General features: G+C 46.5%; 1 protein-coding gene across 6 annotated transcripts in view; it reads left to right on the forward strand.

The window, feature by feature from the left end:
• Nucleotides 1–23,522, forward strand: part of LOC135225783 (uncharacterized) — a 602,193-nt gene that overhangs the window by 378,368 nt on the left and 200,303 nt on the right. For all 6 annotated transcript variants that reach the window (XM_064265254.1, XM_064265252.1, XM_064265251.1 and 3 more), the window contains one exon: nucleotides 15,490–15,636. In XM_064265254.1, coding sequence (XP_064121324.1) covers nucleotides 15,490–15,636 — 147 coding nt within the window. The remainder of the gene's footprint in view (nucleotides 1–15,489; nucleotides 15,637–23,522) is intronic.

The raw sequence follows: 23,522 nt of genomic DNA on the forward strand, positions 1-23,522 counted from the left end.
TGGAGAGAAGTTTTTTTGTAGGATCAGCCTTCACCTGCCAGGTACTCAAGATGTCGCACAGGCGAACGTAACCCTTGTCAGGATGAAGCTGGTTCTACTTTAAACCCTTTACCTTATGAAGAGAGGCGCTCTCCTCGGGTAACTCACTCTTTTCCCAACATTATGGGACAAGAGATTGGAGATATCAGACTAGGAAGTCAATGAGGGTGCAGGTCTTTTAGCTTACAAGACCTTAGGAACCCTTTTATTGCAAGAGTTCGGAGAGTCTCTTGAGTTCTGCCAACCCTCCTTCTCCTAGTTCGTTACTTTTAAGAGGATTATAAGGCATCCTCTTCTGTATATATGCAGCAAACCGATTTTCAGAATGAGAACTTTGCAATTGTTTGGAATTGGACAAGACTTGTATGAGCTCGCATTATTTGATTAGAGGCTTTTTCAAGTAATAGAAGCATAGATTACAGCATTATGTCCGTGGATAGGAAGCTTGAATGATTCTCTTCGATCCTTATTTCTCATTAGGATCTCCTTCGTCTAGTACCAATTCGTTTTATTGACGAAAAGAACGAAGTTAGGAGATTTTACATTCTCTCTCGGCCTCGGAGAGGAAAGAATGTAGTAGAGAATTCACCTTAAGACTACGGTATGATCATGTCATATACATATACCGAAGTTGACTCTATGGTTGACAACTGAATTCCTAGTAACCTTACAAAAGTTTTCCTAGTTTAATTCTGTTTACCGCAATGTAAGAGAATTATAGAGGATTATCTTTATGGTAGAGTTATTCTCAGGCTTTCGGGAAGCATATGTAGAAAGCTAATCGTATTAAAGAACGAAGATTGCTCAGGATAAGTTCGATAAGTCTGTTGGGAATCATTTTCTTCGTGGCAGAAGTTGCTTCCCTGATCTCAGGCTTTCGAGAAGCATGTTTAGAAAGCATAATCGTATTAAAGAACGAAGATTGCTCAGGATAAGTTTGATAAGTCTTTTGGGAATCATTCTCTTCGTGACAGAAATTGTTTCCCTGAATGGATTATATATTGTCCATAAAAGTTTTTCCTACTGAGAACGGAATAAACATAGAAGGCTCAATGCGCCAGAAGAGCCAGAAGCGCCAGCCTGGCGCAGAAGAGCCAGCCTGGCGCAATGCGCCAGAAGCGCCAGCCTGGCGCAAATGCGCCAGAAGCACCACCCTGGCGCAATGCGCCAGAAGCGCCACCCTGGCGCAATTCCGCAATTGGCGCTAGAAGCGCCATCCAAGATAATTTCTCGTTTTAGCGAGTTATTAACCTTAGAGTTCACTAGCCTCTTCGACAGAGGCGTAGTAACGGCAAGTTTCGTTCCTGATTTCGTTCCCCTTCTAATTGAAAATGGGTTCGATCCCAAAGAACTATGAAATTATTTATTTTAAGCATTTAGGCCAATGCACAGCCTCTATATCACAAAGAGAATCAAGAATCTCTTTTTTCGCCCGGGTTCGCGTTGACAAAAGAAGAACCTTTTCGGCGAAAATCAGACACGGAACATAACGATTCTTAAGATTCACTGCAATATGTTGCACGTCCGTGAGAAACTTCTCGATAGACGATAATAATTGTGAAATTATGTCTAGCGTCTATTGGAGAGAGTTGTAAAAAACCTGAGAGAAGTCTTCTTAATAATCGCTTCGCAAGGTGGAAGACGACCAGGCTTCCTATAGATTACTTCATTATTTGTTCATGAAACTTATCTGTCAGATATATATAGCTGTATTTTCTGAAGTCCGACAGAATTTCAAAAACTTCCGGCACATGCAGTGGTCGGCCAGGTGGTTAGTACCCATTCCGCCGCTGGGAGGCGGGTATCAGGAACCATTCCCATTTTCTATTCATAATTTTTCTGTCGCCGGTGCTGGAAACACCTGTTTTCAGTACCTCCGTCTTAGGATTTTGGAAACTTCATTGCCACTAAGTATCCTAATTGTCTTTTAATTTATTTACTTGGATTTGTGGCTAGGCATACACTATCTTAAATTGATTTGAATTTGATTCATTTTTGCATAAGATATCTACATCTAGTTAGGCTAGTTTCAGAGGGTGTTGTCTGCAAAGATAGGGTGTGGCTACCGAAAGCTTCGGTAGATCCGCACTTGGTATGCACGAGGGGTATGGGTCTTGCTTCTTTGTTGAGATTTGTCATGTAAGGAGTGTGAGACTTTGTCTAATTCCGTAAGGAAGACGTATGATTCGTATGTACGCAATTAATCAGTAAACATGTCTAATTCCGTAAGGAAGACGTATGATTCGTATGTACGCAATTAATCAGTAAACAAAAGTCAGGGTAGTGAACCTGCTAACCTTCCTGTAGACTTTATTTTGCCTAACCCTGTAGTATGGCCTACGGGTTATGAATATGTCTGCGAGAGGTGATCGCTCTCCTTCATTGTTGTGAAGAGTGCTACTTCTGTTATTGTTACTCCTAACCCTGTAATGTGCCTTTCGGGCCCTAAAACAGTGTCTGTAGAAGTTTTTATTTGCCCTTTCTCTAATACTTCTTTCCGATTCGTAACTTAGAATCGAAAGTGCTTGCTTTAGAGAGCAATAGTGAAGTGGCTAAGTGCAGTGACAGTACCCCTTGTGTAGTGGAGGGTGCGTCAGATCGGCCTTATTTCGCCTCTAGGCCAGGACCTCTGCTTGACTCCCAGGACCAGGGGAGAGAGCATGTCGAAAGCCGAAGGAGGGTTACGAGGAAACCCCACCGATCTGGCGTGCCTTCGGCAGTTTCTGATGAAAATCCCCAGACTGCCAAAGTGCGTGCACGTGCACGAATCCTGAAGGATTGCTTCTCGTCCTCCGAAGCGTCCTCCCCGCGCAGGGGTTGGAGCTTTCGGAAGGACTCGCGCCCTCTAAATAGAAGCTTTATAGAAGAGGACGCTTCACGTCCTCTCTCTCTCGTTATGCGTTTCAGTGAGAAGTAAGAAGGCGAACGTCGCCTGATCACGTGTACGTCTTTCCACCGAGAAATATGAAAAAGAAGTCTTAGTAGCAGGACGCTTTTGAGAGCGGACGTCCGAGCTTTGTTACTGTGAGAATAAGAAGGCCTTTTTGCTCCTTGCTCCTTTCTCCTGGCACCAGAAGCTCGAGTCAGGAGTTGCTCAGGAGTTGATTCGCTGACGACGTTGGGTTGCGTTGATACACCCCCCAAGGTTTGCTTAGCTTGAATCGCCCAGGCAGTCCAGACACTCATCCTTCAGCGAAGAATAGTGCCTTATGGTCTTCAGGGTACAGCCTTGCTGTCCTTGATTCGTCTGACTGGTCAACTGGTCGGTCACCTGACTTTAGTACAGACGGACTGACTGTGCATGTCCAGATCGAAGCTTTCAATGTGGAATTTAACGTAGTCTGAAGTTCTTGATGTCAAAGCTTCGACCTCTCCTACCTGTTAACTTCTTGCACGTGAATCAGAAAAGGCCTTCTTCTAACCACCCTAGATACGACAAAGAGGGTTAGTGAGGTTTTAAGCCATCGTCAGAAGTTTTGGCTTTAGAGGACACAAGGCGGTGTGTTCTCTAAGCCTTCCGTTGTGGCCTAAGAGTGGAAACCCGTCTTGTCCTTGGGCCAGGAACTTGGATTCGAGGATGGCACAAGTTAGTGGGCAGGAGCCAGAGAGAGTCTCGTGCCCTGTCTGGGTCTCTCAAGTTTTATACTACATAAAACTCAAGAAAGTCGAAGTCCTTCGGGCAATCTGCAGTGTTCTGAAAAGACGCAGACTTGCCCATATCGAAGAACACCCTGGCTTTAGTGTTTAACGGAGTTTCTTTCAAAAACGGCTCCTTCATTGTGTTTTGCACAAAGATTTGAAATCTTTTGATCGGGGAATGCTCACGAGGTGAGGGCGCGGCCTCGGAAGCATTTCAACAGAGCATGGCACTCAGCAACATCCGTGAGTACATGTTTTTAGCGAAGCAACTCTGGTGTTCACTTCACACTCCTGAGGGATGTGAAGATGGCATATGAGATTCGCTGCTCGCTAGGGCCATACGTGTCTGCAGACACAATCTTGGGGGCAAGAAGTTCCACTCATCTATCCTGTAGAAAATGGTTAGGAAGAGCTCTTATTTAGTTGTTGAGTCGCCGCCAATGGCGGACTTCTTAACTCTTAAGCCTTAGTTTAAAACACCTTAACTTTGGCTAGGTTGGTCAGGTGGTGATATATATATATATATATTTTATTTTTAATTTTACTTCTTAGCCCTCATGGTATGGTCAATATGGTCTAGTCACGTCGTGGTCTCGCCCCTGTTGACAGATCATCTAGAGTGCACCAGCTATATAGGTCTCTACCTCGCTGGCAACTCTAGTAACACAAACAGACTTACGTGGCAGTAACCACGAAGCCAGCTATGCTAACAGGTGGAACCAAGATGTAAATTCATCTGCTTGCATTTGTTTCCCAAATCCTTCTATTCTGTCCCTTCCCACCTCCAACGGTGGGATTCAGCTATATATATATATCTGACAGGTAAGTTTCATGAACAAAATGATATTGTTATGATACAATAAAGTTTGTTCATACTTACCTGGCAGATATATATAATCAAGTACCCACCCACCTCCCCTCAGGGGACAGTGGAAATAAAAATTATGAATAGAAAATGGGAATGGTTCCTGATACCCGCCTCCCAGCGGCGGGAATGGGTACTAACCACCTGGCCGACCACTGAGTCTATAGCTAAGTATATATCTGTCAGGTAAGTATGTATAAAACTTTATTGTATCATGACAATATCAATTTTTTCAAAAATTCACCATAAATCTAAATATTGTCCTAGAGACTTCCAATTTCTTTCATTTACAATTTCTTTCAAAATGAAGACAAATGATTGAATATTACTATACTGTAAGAGTATTAGCTTACAATTGCAGTTTTCGACCATATCAGACGAGTTAAAGTTGACCAAATGTCGAATTTTTTTATATATATATTTTTTATATGCAATTATTTCAGACATAAGAAAAGCTACAACCTTCAAATATTTTTCGTTTTATTTTACATTGCGCACATTTTCATATATAAAACTCTATGAAATGCCCAATATGAAATGGAGCAAATATTCCGAGAATGGTACGTACGCATTTCGGAGATTTGTGGCGGAGGATCCACGCGCGGAGGGAAGGAAAAATTTTTTTTTTAAATTCACCATAAAATCTAAATATTTTGCTAGAGACTTCGAATTTGTTTCAAGATGAAGATAAATGAACTGAATATTACTAGACTGTAAGAGTTTTAGCTTACAATTGAGTTTTTTCGACCATTTCGGTTAGAGTCAAAGTTGACCGAACATGGTTTTTTTTCTATTTATGCGTGATTATATGCAAATATTTCAAAAATGAGAAAAGCTACAACCTTCAATTATTTTTTGTTGTATTCTACATGAAATTGCGCCACATTTTCATATATAAAACTTATGTAACGCTAATTTAAAATGGTACAAACATTACCACAATCGCACGTATGATTTTTTCGGAAGAGTTACCGCGTGGACGTAAAGAAAATGTTATTTTTTTCATAAATTCACCATAAATCAAAATATTGTGCTAGAGACTTCCAATTTGTTGCAAAATTAAGGTAAATGCTTGAATATTACTAAAATATAAGCGTTTTAGCTTACAATTGCGTTTTTATACATTCAACTTCCCTGCCAGATATATACTTAGCTATAGACTCCGTCGTCCCCGACAGAAATTCAAATTTCGCGGCACACGCTACAGGTAGTCAGGTGATCTACCGCCCTGCCCTGGGTGGCAGGACTAGGAAACCATTCCCGTTTTCTAATCAGATTTCCTCTGCGCGCCCGGACCATCAACATTGTTTTTGGTTCCTCTTGACTGGATTTTTTTTTCTTTTTTCATCGACAATTGATCTTCTTGACCGACTTTGGTGACGTATCTGGATTGTTGGATTGGCATACGCTTTTGTGGACTGTTTTTGGGGACTTGCTTGGAATTTTCTTAGATGTCTGACGCCGGAATGGTGATGAGATATTGTGTGAATGTAGGTCTGTTAAGGTGAGGTTGCCGAAAGCTTCGGTAGATCCTCACACCGTATGTAAAGGTTACAGAAAGTATGAATGTTCTTTTACTAATACTTGTAAGGAATGTGAGAATTTGAGTGAGAAAGAGTGGAAGAATCTAACTACTTATTTGAAGAAGTTAGAGAGAGAGAGAGTGAGGAAAGCTTCCTCTAGAAGTATGAGTGGTTCTAGATCTAATGAGCTAGTTCCTAGTTTGGGAACTTCTTCCCCTCTTGTAAGAATTGCCACTTCTCCTTCCATTTCAGCCCCTTCTCCTATTGCAGATCCTGCAGATTCGGCAAAAGAACTTGCGGATCTAAAAGCAGCTTTCAAAATCATGGAAAACAAAATGGCTGCTTTGCAAGGTAAGGCTAGTGATTGTACAGTGGACAGTGATATGAGTGTCCCCAGTGTAGTGGAGGGGGCGTCTGGTCGGCTCCACAACGCTCCCAGGTCTAGACCTCTTCCAAGCTCCCATGCCCAGAGGAGAAGGAATGTCAAAAACCGTAAGGAGGTTGTGGAGATTCCCCACCGATCAGGTGTCCCTTCGGCAGGCTCTGTGACACCCCAGACTGCCAGGGATTGCTATTGCAAAAGCGTCCTGCGTGAGTGTTTCTCGTCGTCGGGATCTTCGTCTCCTAGACGCAGTTGGAGGGATTCTGATCACTCGCGACCATTGAAGAGGAGTTGGAAGGCGCCGACTCTCGGCTTGAGCCCGGAACGCTTCCCTGAGGAGTCTCCTTCGGATGTTAAGAGGGCAAAGAGAGCCCTATTGTCACCCGTAGTTGACGTGGAGCCCATAGACACCTCCCCTCCTCCTTCTCCTCCTCCGAAGAGAGGAAGAGGAGGCTACTAAGAGAATCCTCCTCTCTATGCAAGAGCAAATATCGTCGTTAGTGGGAGTGCTTTTCAAAGGAACCTCCTCGGAGGAAAGATACTTCCCCTCCCACAGAGGTCCTCTAAGACGTATGGAGTCGTGCCGACAGGAGCGAAGCTGCCGCAGGAGTGAGCTCCTACAAGGCGTGAGGCCTCCCAAGAGCGAGGAGCCAACCAAACGCAAGGCTCCTGCTAGGAGTGAAGAGTCGTTCAGGCGCGTGGCACCTACCAGGAGTGAGGAGTCAATCAGACAGGAGTCAACTAAATGCGTGACTCCTAACAGGAGTAAGGAGTCAACCAAGCGCACGACTCCAACTAGGTGTGGGGAGCCCAACAGGCGTGTGGCGCCAGCCAGGAGTGAGGAGTCACCCAGGAGGCAGGAGCCAGGAGCCAGGAGTCAGGAGTCACCCAGGAGGCAGGAGTCAGGAGGCAGGAGGCAGGAGTCAAGAGTCAGGAGTCAGGAGTCAGGAGTCGGAAATCAACCATGAGGCAAGATTCGACTAGACTCGTGTCCGAATTTGGTGGCTCTTCCCCAGACAGAAGCACCTGCTTGGATCGAAGGAGGTATTGGGAAAGACTCATCCTCCAAACGGGAACGTTTATCCTCTTCCGATCGAGTTTAGAAGAGGTGTCAGAAGACGAGCTCCCTACAAATGACGGGGACTGTCCTAACTACAAGACTTTAGCCTCCTTATTACTTCAAGAGTATGGAGACTCTCTTAGCAGCCGCTCCTCCTTCGCCTCGTTCGCTCTCGATACTACGACAGTAAAGTCCTCTGCTTTCCCTTTAAGATGAAACCAGCAATGTCTAGAAGAAGGCCCTCCTCAGTCTCTAGATTCATGGATGGGCACAAAGAAAGAGTTGGGCAAAACAGTGTTCTGCATGCCTCCTTCCAAACTCCTTGGAAGGAGAGGTATTTGGTACGGGACAGGAGAAGCTATGGGTCTTTCTCTCCTGCATCAGCAGACGCAGACTTCTCGAATTCTTGGTTGATGCCTCCAGACGACACTCTTTAGGGTCGGCCAGATCGACATGGAGCATTTGGAGTTGAACCACTTCTTAAAGGACTATTCATCGTCTTAGAAGTGTTCAATTTCCTAGACTGGTCTCTCGGGGTACATGCTAAGAAGCTCAGGACTCGGAATTTCTTAATAACCCAGAAGTTCTTCATAGCGTCCTGGCATGTATGACAAGGCAGTACAAGACGGTTCGGAGAGGTTTCTTCCCTATTTGGAGCAGGTTTGCTAAAGAAGAGATCGGTGTATGGATCCCTTTGTCTAAGGCTGTTTTCTCCTAGTCAGAGAACCGCGTTATTGTTCGACCCTTTGTCCAATCATCTGTTTCCTTCTCAGTGGTGAAAGTATATCTCGCTCACTAACTGAGAAGGCGACACAAGACCTCCTTGTGCAGACAACGAAGAAAAGTGCCCTGTGTAGTTTCAACTATTAAGAAGGACTCTCGTCCTCCTCAGCAGCCCTTTCGTGGAGGTGCAACGGCTCGTCCCCGTCCCCCCTCCAGAAAGAAGAGCTCTGATAAAAGAGGAAGGTCTTCCTTCAGCCCCTTCAAGAAACGGAAAATGACTGGCAGATCCTCCAGACACCAGTAGGCGCCAGACTCCTGAACTTCGCAGGAGAGCCTGGGCGCGGAGAGGAGCCGACTCTTGGTCGGTTTCGGTTCTAAAGAAGGGATACATCATCCCCTTCGAAGACACGTCCTCCCCTAACCTCTACTCCTCGGGAACTGTCAGCAAGATACAGAGACCCTATAATGAAAGATACGCTCCGTCAAATGGTGGATCAAATGTGGGAAAAGGAGGCCATCGAACTAGTACAGGATCCACTCTCCCCAGGATTTTACAATTGCCTTTTCCTAGTGCCAAAGGCTTCGGGGGGGTGGAGACCGGTACTGGACGTAAGCGCGCTGAACCGATTTGTACAAAAGAAGAAGTTCCGAATGGAAACGTCCTCCTTGGTGATGTCAGCCCTACGTCCAGGAGATTGGATGGTCTCGCTGGACTTACAAGACGCGTATTTCCACATCCCCATTCACCACTCGTCGAAGAAATATCTTCGGTTCATGATAGGGGGCAAGATTTTTCAATTCAGAGCTCTGTGTTTCGGCCTGTCGACAGCTCCTCAGGTCTTCACCAACCTGATGGCGAATGTAGCGAAATGGCTTCATCTAGAGGGAATCAACATCTCCCTCTACTTAGACAACTGGCTGATCAGGGCCAAGTCAGAGAGCCAGTGTTTGGAGGACCTGATGATAACACGAAATCTGATACAGTCTCTGGGATTACTCGTAAACCTCGAGAAGTCGCAACTGATCCCCAGCCAGAACCTGGTTTATCTGGGGATTCAGATGGATTCTCGGGGTTTTCAGGTGTTTCCTTTGCAAGAGAGAGTCACTCGAGGCTTGTCAAAGATCTCGAACCTCTTAGAGAGAGAACACAGTTCAGCCAGGGAATATTTGAGCCTGTTAGGGACTCTGTCCTCGCTAGAGAAGTTCTTCACTCTAGGGAGGCTTCACCTTCGCCCTCTTCAGTTTTTCCTGAAAAAGGTATGGAGTTGGAAGACGGGGCAACTCTCAGACTTTTCCGATTCCCCAGGAGGTGAAGAATCACTTAAAGTGGTGGATCATTCCTCTAAAGAAAAACGAAGGCGTGTCCCTTGCCCTGGAAACGGAACAACAAGTGTTATTGTTACCGACGCTTCGGAGTCGGGATGGGGGAGCAACGCTAGGAGCAAGGGAGGTGTCGGGCACTGGACAAAGGAACAGGTGTCTTGGCATATCAATTGCAAGGAGCTAGTGGCCATACACCTGGCCTTAAGATTCTTCGAGGAGGTAGTCAGAGGCGGGGTGGTTCAGATAAACTCGGACAACACCACGGCTCTGGCTTACATCCGCAAACAAGGAGGGACTCATTCGTTCTCCCTCTATCAGCTAACAAGAGATCTGTTAACCTGGACAGAGGAAAGAGGTATAACTCTCCTCACAAGATTTGTACAAGGGATACAAAACGTGAGAGCAGACAGGCTAAGCAGGAGGAATCAGGTCCTTCCCACAGAGTGGACTCTACACGCAGAAGTGTGTCGAAGTCTGTGGTCCCTGTGGGGGAGGCCTCACATAGACCTATTTGCTACGTTCCTCTCCAAAAGAGTAGTGATATTTTGCTCGTTAGTAGAAGATCCAAGAGCCTTTGCAATCGACGCGTTTCTCCTAGATTGGTCGGGCCTAGACGCCTACGCCTTTCCCCCATTCAAGATCCTGGGGGAAGTACTCAGGAAATTCGTGGCTTCAAAGGGGACGAGGTTGACCCTCATAGCCCCATTTTGGCCAGCCCAAGAATGGTTCACGGAGGACTGGATGTGGGATAGTGGACTTCCCCAGGTCTCTGCCAAGCAGAAACAGATCTACTCAGACCCCACTTAGAGAGGTTTCATCACAACCTCCCCCCTCGGTCACTACTGACTGCCTTTCGACTATCGAAAGACTCGTCAGAGCGAGGGGATTTTCTCGCAAAGCTGCAAGCGCTATCGCTAGAGCCCGCAGATCTTCAACGAGACGAGTATACCAATCGAAGTGGGAAGTCTTTAGGAGATGGTGTAGGACGAAGAAGCTGTCCTCCTCCAGTACCTCTGTAACCAACATTGCCGATTTCCTCCTTTTTCTTAGAGGAGGAATCGCAACTTTTCTGTGTCTACATCAAGGATACGGGAGTATGCTGTCAGCAGTATTCCGGAATCGAGGGCTGGAGATTGCAGAGAATAAGGATCTCCACGATTTGATTCGGTCTTTCGAGACTTTGGAAATCAAGGACTCCGAGAACACCTAGCTGGAATCTGGACGTGGTCCTGAAATTCCTTGCCTCGGACAAATTCGAACCTCTACATCTTGCCTCCTTCCGGGACATTACTAGGAAATGTTTATTCCTATTGTCCCTCCCGTGACGGCAAGAGGACGAGCGAATTGCACGCTCTTGGGACTCTAAAGTGGGGTTTAAAGGAGATGCGGCCATACTGTTTCGTTCCAGACATTTATTTTCTGGCGAAAAATGAGAAACCCATCAAAACCTTGGCCCAGGAGCTTTGAGGTAAAAGGCCTATCTAACTTGGTAGGTAGAGAGATAGAAAGGTCTCTCTGCCCGGTTAGGGCTCTTAAATTTTGTTTGAGAAAAAGAAGCAGATGGGAAGGTTGTCAACAGGGTCTTTGGTGTGCTGTGAAGAACCCCAAAAGACTCATGTCTAAAAACGCCTTAGCCTTCTTTGTGAGAAGCGTAATTACTGAGGCGCACAAGAATTGCCCGGATGAATCCTTCGGACTTCTAAGAGTTAAAACTCATGAAGTAAGGGCGGTAGCAACGTCGCTAGCATTTCAAAAGAATATGTCTCTAAGGAATATCATAGAAACTGCATATTGGAGATGCAATTCAGTTTTTGCATCTATTACTGAAGGACGTAAGGGTGACTATGAGAAATGCTTCTCTCTCGGTCCGTTTGTGTCAGCAGTACAGTACGGGACTTGGAGCAAAGACTGATCCTTAAAAAATCTTTTATCTTAAATGTACATAAACCCTCTTGTCAAGATATGTGCTTGGTTTCCTACTAGCAAGTGTGCTGATGTTCGCACGGGTGGCTGGTGTCTTTGCTAGTAGGGGACCAGGGTATATATGGCTAGTAGGGGGGTACAAATTTTTTTTTGTTATAAAGTGTACGTGATTTTTATGTTCGAGTTATTGGTTGTTTGTAGGGAGTTTGGGGATAACTCCTTGCAATCTTTAGAACTAACATGGATGTTAGGATCAGGTGATCGGGATCGGTGTTGTGCTCCTTGAACAAGGTGTATTGTCATGTTAGTGGAATAGCACCCAATGACAAAGGCCATTTAGGCTCTGCAAAAGAGTAAGTGGTATAAGACCCCATTGGCAGGACCCACAAGAACTCTAGCCATAGATCAATATCTCGCTGAGGCTCTTGAGGCGAAGCAGACTCCTGGGCAGTAGCCACGAAGTCTTCCGCCTAATCAGGTAGGAACCAAGGTTTATTAATACCTACAACATATGTTGTTTACCTGTCTATTTCAGTAGTTAGCTGTCTCTTACCCACCACCAATGGGTGCTAATCAGTCTAAGATATATATCGGCAGGGAAGTTGAATGTATAAAAATGATATTGTCATGATACAATAAAGTTTTTATACATACTTACTGACAGATATATACGATTAATTGCCCACCCAGCCTCCCCGCAGGAGACAGGTGGAAGAGAGGAAATCTGACTATTGAAAACGGGAATGGTTCCTAGTCCTGCCACCCAGGGCAGGGCGGTAGATCACCTGACCTACCTGTAGCGTGTGCCGCGAAATTTGAATTTCTGTCGGGGACGACGGAGTCTATAGCTAAGTATATGTATATATGTCAGGTAAGTATGTATAAAACTTTATTGTATCATGACAATATCATTTTTCGACCATTTCGGTAGAGTCAAAGTTGACCGAAGGTTGAAATTTTGGCAATTATCGTTATTTATATGAAAATATCTCAAAACTGATAAAAGCTACAACCATGGGTTGTTTTAGTTGTATTGTGCATGGACATTGCGCACATTTCCATATATAAAACTTTATATAACGGCTAATTTAAAATGGTGCAAACATTACCAGAATCGCATGTATGATTTTTTTCGGAAGAGTTACCGCTGCGGACGTAAGGAAAAAGTTTTTTCATAAAATTCACCATAAATCAAAATATTGTGCTAGAGACTTCCAATTAGTTGCAAAATGAAGGTAAATGATTGAATATTACTAAAATATAAGAGTTTTAGCTTACAATTGCGTTTTTCGACCATTTTGGTAGAGTCAAAGTTGACCGATGGTTGAAATTTTGGCAATTATCGTTATTTATATAAAAATATCTCAAAACTGATAAAAGCTACAATCATGAGTATTTTATTTTTGTATTCTACATAAAAATGCGCACATTTTCATATATAATACTTCATGTAACGGCTAATTTACAATGGTACAAAAATTATGTCAAAGTGACGAAATAATTTCCGAGATGTGTCACAGATACTTTTTAGTGCGGCAAGAAAGAAATTCGCGCTTGCGCGCCTGCATAACGATTGTAAACAAAACAACACCTTGATCCGTGAACTCCCAGCATCCCCCAAGGCGTGTGATTCAAAAGTTTTAGGCTGGTAGGCCTATAAGTATTTTTCTGAGAATTTAAAAAAAAACTTTTGTAAGTCAACATAAAATACGTCCAGTCGGCACACGGGAGACAAAAATTGTCGACGTAAAATACGTCCAGTTGGCGTAAGAGGGTTAATGGCCCACAATGGTACTTGGGCCAGAAGGCAAAGTGGAGTGCACACCAACAGGTGGGTGGGGCTCCCCCTGCTATTAGTAGTGTACTACAGCATGCATTTGCAAGCTAAATCCAATGTAAAAAACTTTAGGTTTGTATGTTAGGAAAAATACAAATTGCTTTTTAAATTTGCTATTTTGTTGCAGTGCTTATGCCCTGTTGAGAGTTTTCCATGCTGGTAACTGGTCATCTTTAGCCTGTCCTTATGATTTCACTTCTTATAGTTTTTGTACTTTTCCTTGTTCTGTTGTTATGTTAATGTTGCTTATTACTTGGATGATTTGAGGTTTGAATGGCTTGATAATCTGCAAGAAAAATGGCAGAAGTCAAAGTCAGACAAAAGGAGCAGAATTCCCAATAGACTATGAAGGTCAATGTAAAGTGGAATAAAATAAAATTTACAACTATGTACATAGTTGTCTTAACATTGGAAGTAGGTTTAGCATGATGAAATGTTTGAAGTATCCAAGACAAATTTAAAGTACCATATGCAATCTGAATGCCTGAAATATTGGTAGGTGAAAGGATGAATTCAATTTTCGTCAAATATTTAAGAAGTGGTTAAACTGAGAGTAAACAGAAAAGTAATTGAAATGGCTTCTTAGAGTCAGTACTCAAGATTAAATCAGATAGTACTCTAACCTTTTTTGGATATAAGTAGCTCACCAAGATAACAGATAAAAGCGTTTCAGCTTACACTGATATAAAGGAAATTCTGATATATTGTTATGTATATGTATAATAGTACTATACGTGAATGGGTTTTTTGCTATATAAAGTTTATTTACATATACTACTTTGTATCCCTCAAACCAAAATGGTTATAACTGCCTATCTAATAGTCCACCCGCATAATTTGATAGTTCAAACAAAAATACTAATACCTTAAATTATCATACTAAAACAATTTAATATTTCAAATAAACATACACTGCAAATCATCATCCCAAAACACCCAAAGTCATCTTACATTACCCTCCAACTGTTAATCTTAACTATATACTACACCCGTGAAATGCTTACAACAATGATTTACTCATTTTACAGTATTACGTGATATTAAGTAAGCACAGCTCAATATCTATACGTATACCTATATAATGCAGATTAAATATAAAAATTTAATAAATCTGTCTCACAGAAATATGACAGGTAAAAGTTAACCCCTATACTAAATAGCATAGTCGTTTTCTCTCATAGTCTTGAATGCGCTCCGTTTTCCTTTTTGCTATAAAGGATATATTTATACTATAAACAAACAGTACCCATAAAGTCAGATAAAAGCCACATTATTGATATAAACTGCAGAACAGTAAAAGCATTAGCAGAATTTTTAGAGTTAAAAACAATGTAAATTAATAAAGAAATGGTAACAATAATGTAAGGGGTAAAATCGCCTAATTTGAAAAAACAGTTCGGCAGTTGAGCTGGAGGTGTAAACCCTCAAATCAAAATTTCCATTTTGCACTGATATATCCATAAGTATGGTATACCATGGTCCGTTATCTTGGTGTGCTATGGTACTCACCTTTTTAAATTACTTTGGTAGAACATGAGCAATGTTGCTGACTACTATATGTTCCTAGAGTTTTTAGTACTTTCAACTGCCTTTTTAAAAAGACTATTATATGAAGATATGGAAAAACAAAGTTTGTTGACCCAACTGTAATGGTATTGTACCTTTATGAGGAAGTATTGTAGACAGTCATGGATTATTGTTAGTTACAAGTTTTAAAGATGATTTTCAGTTTAGTGTCATGTGAGGTTAGCATTTTTGCCTTAGCTTTAAAGCTGTTCTTATGATGTGGAGTGATTCAGTAATTGTGTAAAGTTTTTTGATGTAGCATAAAAAAACACTAGTTTTAACTTGAGCTACTTGATTTTATGGTTGAAAATAAGTCATGTTACTGAAATCTCAAAAGCCACTGGTTTTCTATAAATTAGATACATAGTTGCTTTTGAATTCTGTTAATTTCAATTAGTTATACATAGTTTTGAATGGCCTAATCATTACTCAAATGATTGTGATATGATTTTATAAGAAATTTTCAGTGGTTTAGTTTTTTAAACTAGTAGACTCTCCCTCATAATCATCCATGTTTTATAAAACCTACTTTCATTGAGCTGACCATTTTTTTTTTACTTTAGTTGATGGTCTCATACCTGTGTGTTAATGTGAACTATATAATTGCAGATATACTCTGTAGAGATTGAGAATGATGAAGTGAAGGGTGTAAGCAATCTGGGTCCAGAAGGGCTCTTTCAAGACAGTCATAATATTCCACATTATAACTTGAATGAGTCATTTGGCTACAATCACAATAAGATGGATACATCTGAGGTAAGTGATATGCTTGCTTTTGCTTTTCATCAGTAGACAACTTTTGTAAACATCTAGTTAATAATGTGGATTAAATATATGCCTGATATTAAAAGTTGGGATTATCATGTTGTTAAGTGTCTTCACTAGATAAGTTGCAAGTGTAATGGAAAAAGAAACCCACAAGATACTGAGTAAATTTGTTTACTTGTAAGTATTTGCATAGTATTTTACTTAACACTAGAGTACTTTCAGGCCCTCTCTGTGGCCCTTTCTCAAGAGATGTATAGGTGGTTATACTGGGTTAAGGCCCATTAGTTATACTCAGTAATCTTGTCAGTTTGTTTGTTCCGATACGTAATACAAACCATCGGTCCTTTAACAATAGGAAGTAGCTAGCGGCAGCTGGAACGGTCGTAAGCTTCGAACAAGGGGAGAACGGTAGTTAACTGCTTGTCCGATCGTCGCGCGGTAAAGACAAATCACTTTTGCTTTCGGCCGTGTGGAGATAGGACGTGTTCGTCATCGCTCTGCCCGCTTTTGTCGTTTGCTTTGAGTATCAGCCCTCTTTTTCTGGTTTAATTGAGAGTGTATGATTGTAAGTACTTATACATTTCTTTATTCATTTGCAATATGAGTGATCAAGAAATGGAGATTTCGCCGCGCCCCCCAGTCCGCCCGAAGAGTTGTCTGCCGGGCTGGAGGGGCGTAGATGCGGCGGATTCAGACCATTCGTGGATGTGGACGACATGAGGTTTGTACTGTTGCCGGGACTCGGCGAGAATGCACTCCCGTCAACGAGCCATGTATAACTTGTTTGAATTGGTCCGAGGCGCAGTGGCGGTTTCTGTACGAGGGCAGGAAGAGACGTAGGCCTCCCAAAGAAGTCATCGGAAAGCTCTCCAGGTGACTCCTTTGGTAACGAACACTTGTACTTTTTCCTGCATCCCGGTCAAGCCCCCACGTTTCGCGCCTTCCCATGCGGGGGGGGGGGTAGCGGAGTCCTTTCCTCTCTCGATCCGCCCCCCCTCGAGTGTGGAGGAGGGCGCCCGCTACCCGGACGCTCCAGTTGTATCGGGGTCTTCCGTCCGCTCTGGGTGGTGTTCTTCCTCCCCAGGAGCGAGGGAACCCCTTTACTAACCAGACTGTTGCTTCCGCAGATGTGCCACAGCGAGGGACGATCTTGGACAGGTGTGGGAGTCGCTGGGACCTGAGGGAGTCGCCAATATCCAGGGGTTGATCAGCGGTTGGCGGGGGGTAGGCAGTGGTCATCATGGTACGGGAAACACGACCAATATTCAACACAGACATATGGACATGCCGCCGCACTGGTGTCACACGCCGCATGTAATGACGGTGACGCCTACGGCTTGCGGTGCACAAAACTATTACTGCCGCCTACCAAAGAGGACGGTTGCCCACCGCCACCTGGTTTTTTTTGTGGTTGCCGACCCCGGACTTCCGCTGCCATAAGAGTACCCCCCTAGTACTGCACGGCACGCCCAGTGCGAGAATGACGGTAGATGCCGCAGGACGCCGGGCTCTCTGTGGTTCCTGCCCGTGCCTGCCGTACTGTTGCTGTCCCTGCTGCTCACTTCCTTTTTAAGATGCCTGTACATTTTTTGCTTGTTCTGCTGTTCCTGGACCGGTTCCTGCGCTCCTGCTGTTGGTGGTGCTGCTACAGTCCCAGGTCCTTCCGGACAGGTGCATGTGGGACCTGTTTGCTTCGGCAACTGCCTCCGGACGGAAGACCTGCGTCTGTCCGCTGAGCCTTTCCCACGAAGAGAGGAAGAAAGAGGAAGGTTGTCGTCGTCGTCTTCGTCGTTCTTCTTCGTCGTCTGCTGCCTCCTCTTCCACTTCGACCTCTAAGGCTAACCAGCCGAAGAAGAAGAAGAAGAACAGAAGGCTGGCTCCTCCACCCTAAGAAGACTCCGTCGGGATCTTCTAAGGGCTCCGTCTCGCCCTCAGGCAATCGGGAGATCGTTCTGCTGGTCCTCCTGTTCCTTCGGGAACGGGGCCCGTCTCTTCCTCTGCCAAAGAAGAAGACGACGGGACCAGAGGTGTACCAGCCTCGGATGGTACGTCCTCACCTGGCGTTAGCGGTCCTGCCGCTAAATCATGGTTCCGTCCGGCCGCTTCCGTTCGCGCGAAGTACCGAGTGGACGACTCTTCCCGGAGAGACCGTCCAGCCAAAGTTTTGACGCCTGAGCCCGCTCGCCGTTCAAGGACAGCGGCGGGAGCAGAAGACTGGCGGAGTCGTGCCACACGACTTCGCAGGCCAGCGGACTCTCTCGCAGCGACCACTGGCTGCTCGGGTTGACGTGACAGGTCGCTGAACAGCCACGGGCTGAGACTGAGGAAGGGGGTTCCCGCGGCCGTCGGTTACCAGCCACGGCTTAGGTACAGCGGAGCGAGTTGCGAGAGGACGAGGCTAGGTCTCGCCGCGACAGAGAGCCTAGCAGGTCACCTTGACCGCGCCTCCAATAGGGACCGGCGCTGGAGGGGAAACCGGACGTGAGACGGTAACCAAGCAACAGCTCCCTGAACGCTAGAGAATCAGCGTCAACGTTCTCAGCCGAAGCCACTCGCACCAGGGAGCGGCAGGCTAGGCCTGCCTGCTCGATACGCCACCGCGGGTTGACGATCTAGCAGCAGCCCACCAAGACACGTGGTCCTGCCAGCGAGCGAGGGGGGAGAGTCAGGTCTGCCTCCCCGTAACTTCAACCTCCTCGGTCTACACAGGGAGGAGCGAGGTACCGAGGACGCGATCACGAGAGGTGCGCGTCGCGATACCGACTATGCACGCCGTATGGCTCAGGCACAGGTTCTAGGACAGACCAGAAATAGCGCAAGTTAGTCGGATAGGTGACCGTCAGGGGTCTGCCGCATGTTCCTCCTTCTGAAGGAGGAGTATCAGGTCTGTTCTTGCTGGAGGGACTGGACGGTACTCACTCCACAAGACTCAGTCAATCCCGAGATACAGAGGAACTTTGCAGAGGTCATTAGCTGTTCGTCAGCCATAATGAACTTGCGGAAGGATCGCCCTACCACGGCAGAGCCAGTCCCGGATCGAGTTCATTTTGGGGTTCCTAAGAGGGAACCACAAAATGATGGTGGGGTTCACGACGCAATCAGAGGCTTGCAGACTCAGTCCCGGCATCAAGTTGAAGAATCTCATTTCAGGATGGAGGATTCGCTGAAATACCGGACATATTCTAAGCGCTCCCTACCTCATCTACAGCGTCAAGAGGCGATTTACGTGCCTTCGGAAGACCCGGATTACGGCCGAAACAGGTTTAACCGGAGTTAGCGAGGCTGACTCCAGGTGTGTCCCTGCAGCAGCTACTGTCGGAGAAACCTCTGGTTCTGCAGCAGGAGGCACTTAGCCTGGAATCTAACCTATGGCAGCTTCCAGGCCAGTTCTTGGCTGGATTTGGGGTCCACTCAAATATCCAAAGTAGCGGCGGCTCTGGGAGTTCTGCTCTCGAAGACGACGCTTCTACAGGAGACTGTGCCAGTCGGAGGAAGAGGATCTCTACATCGCCCACAGACTTGCTAAACCTGTGGGCCAACTTGTTCTCGACGTAGGGACGCAGTCCTACCCGAATGACCAAGGGGGCCGGGCGGAGGGGCACTCGGGCTCGCAATGGACCAATTAAGAAGTTCCCCAGCTCCTCTTTTCCGCCCCCAGCTCTCTTCCCGGAGAGATGGTGGACGCTGCGGTGGACAAGGCGGCGCACTGATGACAGTGACGCTTAGTCCACCAGGCAGTCTCGAAGGTTAATGGTAGGCAATCCTCGAGCGACTGCGGATAAGCCAAAGAGCTTAGCTAGCGCTTCCAGCGGCGAAGACGGTTGCAACCGTCCAAAACTCCCCGTGTGAAGGACTCCTGCTGTTCGACGTACTGCTAAAGGAGGCCTAACCAGTCTCCTCCAGCCCTCCTTTCCCGAGGAGGTGGTGGGAAAAGTCGAAACGAGGAGGAAACGCTAGGGACGGCGTTCCCCCTCACCTGCTGCCGGAAGCGGGTGGGTTGCCTGGCGAGCCTTGGGCAACTTCGCAGCGCTACGCGCGAGAACTGGATAGTAGACAGTCCTTAGGGAGGGATATTACTACCCTTCGAGTCCGGCCCCCCTCATCTCCAAACCGGTCCACTACAAACTATGTCCGGGGATTCATCAAAGTGACAAACGTCTTCGACAGGAGATCAAGACCAGCTGGCGAAACGAGCTGTAAAATCGTGGAGGACCAGTCACCGGGCTTTTACAGCAGCCTCCTTCCTAGTGGAGAAAGGCATCGGGGGGCTGGCGTCCGGTGATAGGACCCTCTCCCCTGAAACGCTTCGTTCGCACGACGCGGTTCACGATGGAGTCGGCCCCCACGCATCGGTGCTCGACTCGATCAGGGAGGGGGAACGATTTCATGTTCTTCAGTGGACTTGAAGGACGCGTATTTACATATATACCCCCATCCATCCGTCATCCAGAAACAGTGACCTCAGCCTTAATCTCGACGGGACGGGTTGTACCAATTCAGGGCACTTGTTTCGGTCTCTCAACCGCCCCACAGGTTGTTCCGCGAGTGTGAACTACTGGTGTCAGCTTGGGCCCCATTCGCACGGGTACGTCTTCTGAGGTATCTCGACGATTGGATAGCTCCTGGCGAGCCTCCGCCGCAGATTGCTGCAGGACAGAGATCGATCTCAAGTTTGTCGCGATCTGGTGATCGTGATAAACTACGGGAAGTCCAATCGTCGAAAACCCAAGCAGAAGATGAAGTACCTGGGTATGCTGATAGACACGGTAGCAGGGCAGGTCTTTCCCGCAGACTTGCCGTATACAGCAAATTCAGGAGGCAGCCGGACCCGGTTCGGTCCCGGCAGGAACAGGCTGCACAGCAATGGCAAATCGTGATCGGCCATAATGTGTCACTCGAGAAGTTAGTCCCTCACGGGCTCTTCACCTTGCGTCTCTCCAGTGGAGGCTTCAGGAGAGGTGGTCTCAGGCCAAGGATCCTCCTTACTTTCCGGGCTCTCACGGACAAGGTGAGGCAGGAGCTAGCCTGGTGGCTCGACGACAAGAACCTTAGAGGAGTGCAATACGCACTACCCCCCCGGAGATGCTTCTTTCTCAGAGTAATCCGACCGGAGGGGATGAGGGCGCACACCTGGAGGAGTGCTGACTGACAGTCGTGTGGCGACCATCACCCCCCTAAAAAGCACCTTCACATCAATGTCCCGGAATCAAGGCGGCGTCACGCTTCTCGAGATTTCCGCGGACGCTTGGTGGGACACCGGTGGTGTTGATGTGGCGACAACACCACAGTAGTGGCATATGTCAACAAGCAGGGGGGGCTAGTGTCTCTTCCGCTCCATCAGTGACGGGCAGGTGCACGGGTGGGCACGGCTCACTCGATAGAGCCGTCGGCACGCAACATTCCAGGCAAGAGGAATTGTAGTTAGCGACAATCTCAGCGTCGGATCAGGTGATAGGGACGAATGGTCTCTACACAAGGACGTGGCGGAAAGGCTCTCAACATTTTGCGGGGAGGGACCCGGTCGTAGACCTGTTTCGCCACCCGGCACAACAGAAAACTTCAGGTTTCTTTTCAGCGGCCGGACCCATGGCAGCTGCAGAGGACGCTCTCCAACACCCATGGGACAATGACCTACTTCGCTCTATGCCTTTCCTCCCTTCTGTCTGACTCGGAAAGTGATCAGTGAGCGCTGGTCATCCCATCTCAGAATATCCTGGTGGCTCCTCAAGGCCTCAAGCCGTTTGGTTTCCGGACCTGATGGCTACTTCTTGGGACGCACCGAGAGAGCTACCCAATTGGCACAACCTGTCTAGACCATCCACACGTGAACGGTACCACCAAGCTAGTACAGTCCTCCACCTCAGGTTGGCTGTTTATCCACCATTCTTGCGAACGAAGAGCTTGTCTCGTTAGCACGAGCAACAGAGATGGCTGGACACGTCCGACAGTCCTCTGCAGCTGTGTGTACCAGGGGAAGGGGGCCATCCGTCTTCCGTGGGTTGATGGTGTCGTAGACAGGGTCTGTCTCCTCTCAGAGCACTCTTCAGCAGGTAGCGGATTTCTCGCGTTTCTTCGCCGAGAGAAGTCCTATCAGTACCAACAGTTTAAAGGATATAGTAGCCGCCTGGCTCTGTCCTAAACTGAGGGGGACTGGACATACTCGAACTCGTTCGAGATCTCCTTGCTAAGAGGCGTAGCTTCGAAAGGTCGTGCCCAAAAGGAACTCAGGCCCCTGCGTGGGAGTCGAATCTACGTCCTTAGGAGTTGACTCGAAGACCTTCGAGCCACTCCGAGAGTCGTCAGACAGGGATCTGACCCCTCAAGACCCTTTCTTTGCTGCCCTGCATAAGCGAAGAGAGTAGGGGACCTACATGGGGTCTCTCTTATGATGTTAAACACACAGAGCTGGGGATCTTGTGACGCTCGATTTCTCCGAACTTCGTAGCCAAGACTAAGAATGCTTGATCCCTGACGACAGGTTCGAGTCTTTCACGATCCCCTCCATTCTGGATTCACCGATAACGATGAGGAGGAGAGCTGCTTTTGCCTGTAGAGAGGCGCTACGGCGCTATCTCGAAGAGAACTCGACACCTCCGGCCTGAGTGTCGACGCCTCTCGTTAGCACGGGGGTTACCCAGAAAGAGTTTCCAAGAACACGCTTTCTTTCTGGCTACGTGAGGTGATCAGGAGAGGGACGAGGCTGATTGTAGCGACGACATCCGATACGCTCGACCGAGAGCCCACGAAGTCAGAGGATCGGGACCCTCCTTAGCGTGCCGTAAGAACTTCTCCGTGGCGCAGTCCTGAAGGCAGGTGTCTTGGCCAAACCAGACCACCTCACGTCCTTCTACCTTCGGGATATTGCCAACAAGTTCCTTGGATTACTTTTTCTTGGGACCTGTGTGGCGCTCAACACGTTGTGTAAGCTTACCCAGGCACCGAGCAGGCAGACAGCATAGATTCCTGCGGATGACTGGGAGAATGAATGTGCGAATGAGGTGTGATGGCTTTCTTTCACCATCTTTCTCTACCTCTACCAGTGGGCAGAGAGATACGGTCGTACACGACTGGAATGAAGGGAGTCAGATGCAAGGTAAGCTACTAGACCGAGCTCCACCTATCCCTTTAACTAGGGATAGGAGGTATATCACACTTTCCCTACAAGGGGGAGGAAGTGGATGCTACATGAGGACAACCAATGGACTTTATATTTGCTCATGGTAAGGAAAAAGTTTCTTACAATGCTGGTACGAAAGAGATACGATTGCCTCTCTGTATTAAGTACTAGGCCCATAGGTCTTGACCATGATCCTGCCGTGGCCACACCCCGATCAATCGGACATAGCTTGGATCCTCCCTCGCCTTTAGGACCGGGAGGCATTCAGGGATGGCGAACACCAGTCTGTTCATCTAAAGACTTCAGCTTCCTACCACAAGAAGTGAGTCTTCTATTGTTAAAGACGATGGTTGGTATTACGTATATCGGAACAACTGACAATTTGTCGAAAATTGCATTTTTCCTAACTATACAACATGATGGTCTTGACATATGTCCTTCCTCATGCACCCTCCACTCTGCGTATTTTGCAGGCGGCAAAAAAGCAAAAGTGATTTGTTTTACCTACCAGTCCGCGCGCGCAGACGAGCGGACAAGCAGTAACTACCGTTCTCCTTGTTCGAAGGCTTAGACCGTTCCAGCTGCCGTAGCTACTTCCTATTGTTAAAGGACCTCAGTTTGTACTAGTTAGGAAAAATGCAATTTTCGACAAATTGTCATTTTCCATCTTCAGAAGAAAAATGAAAGATGTTTTAATACAGCAACACTTACCCGGCAGATAATACTAGCTATAGACTCCGTGTCCCCGACAGAACTC

This window comes from Macrobrachium nipponense, chromosome 13, assembly GCF_015104395.2.
Source record: "Macrobrachium nipponense isolate FS-2020 chromosome 13, ASM1510439v2, whole genome shotgun sequence".
NCBI classification, from domain to species: Eukaryota; Metazoa; Arthropoda; class Malacostraca; order Decapoda; family Palaemonidae; genus Macrobrachium; species Macrobrachium nipponense.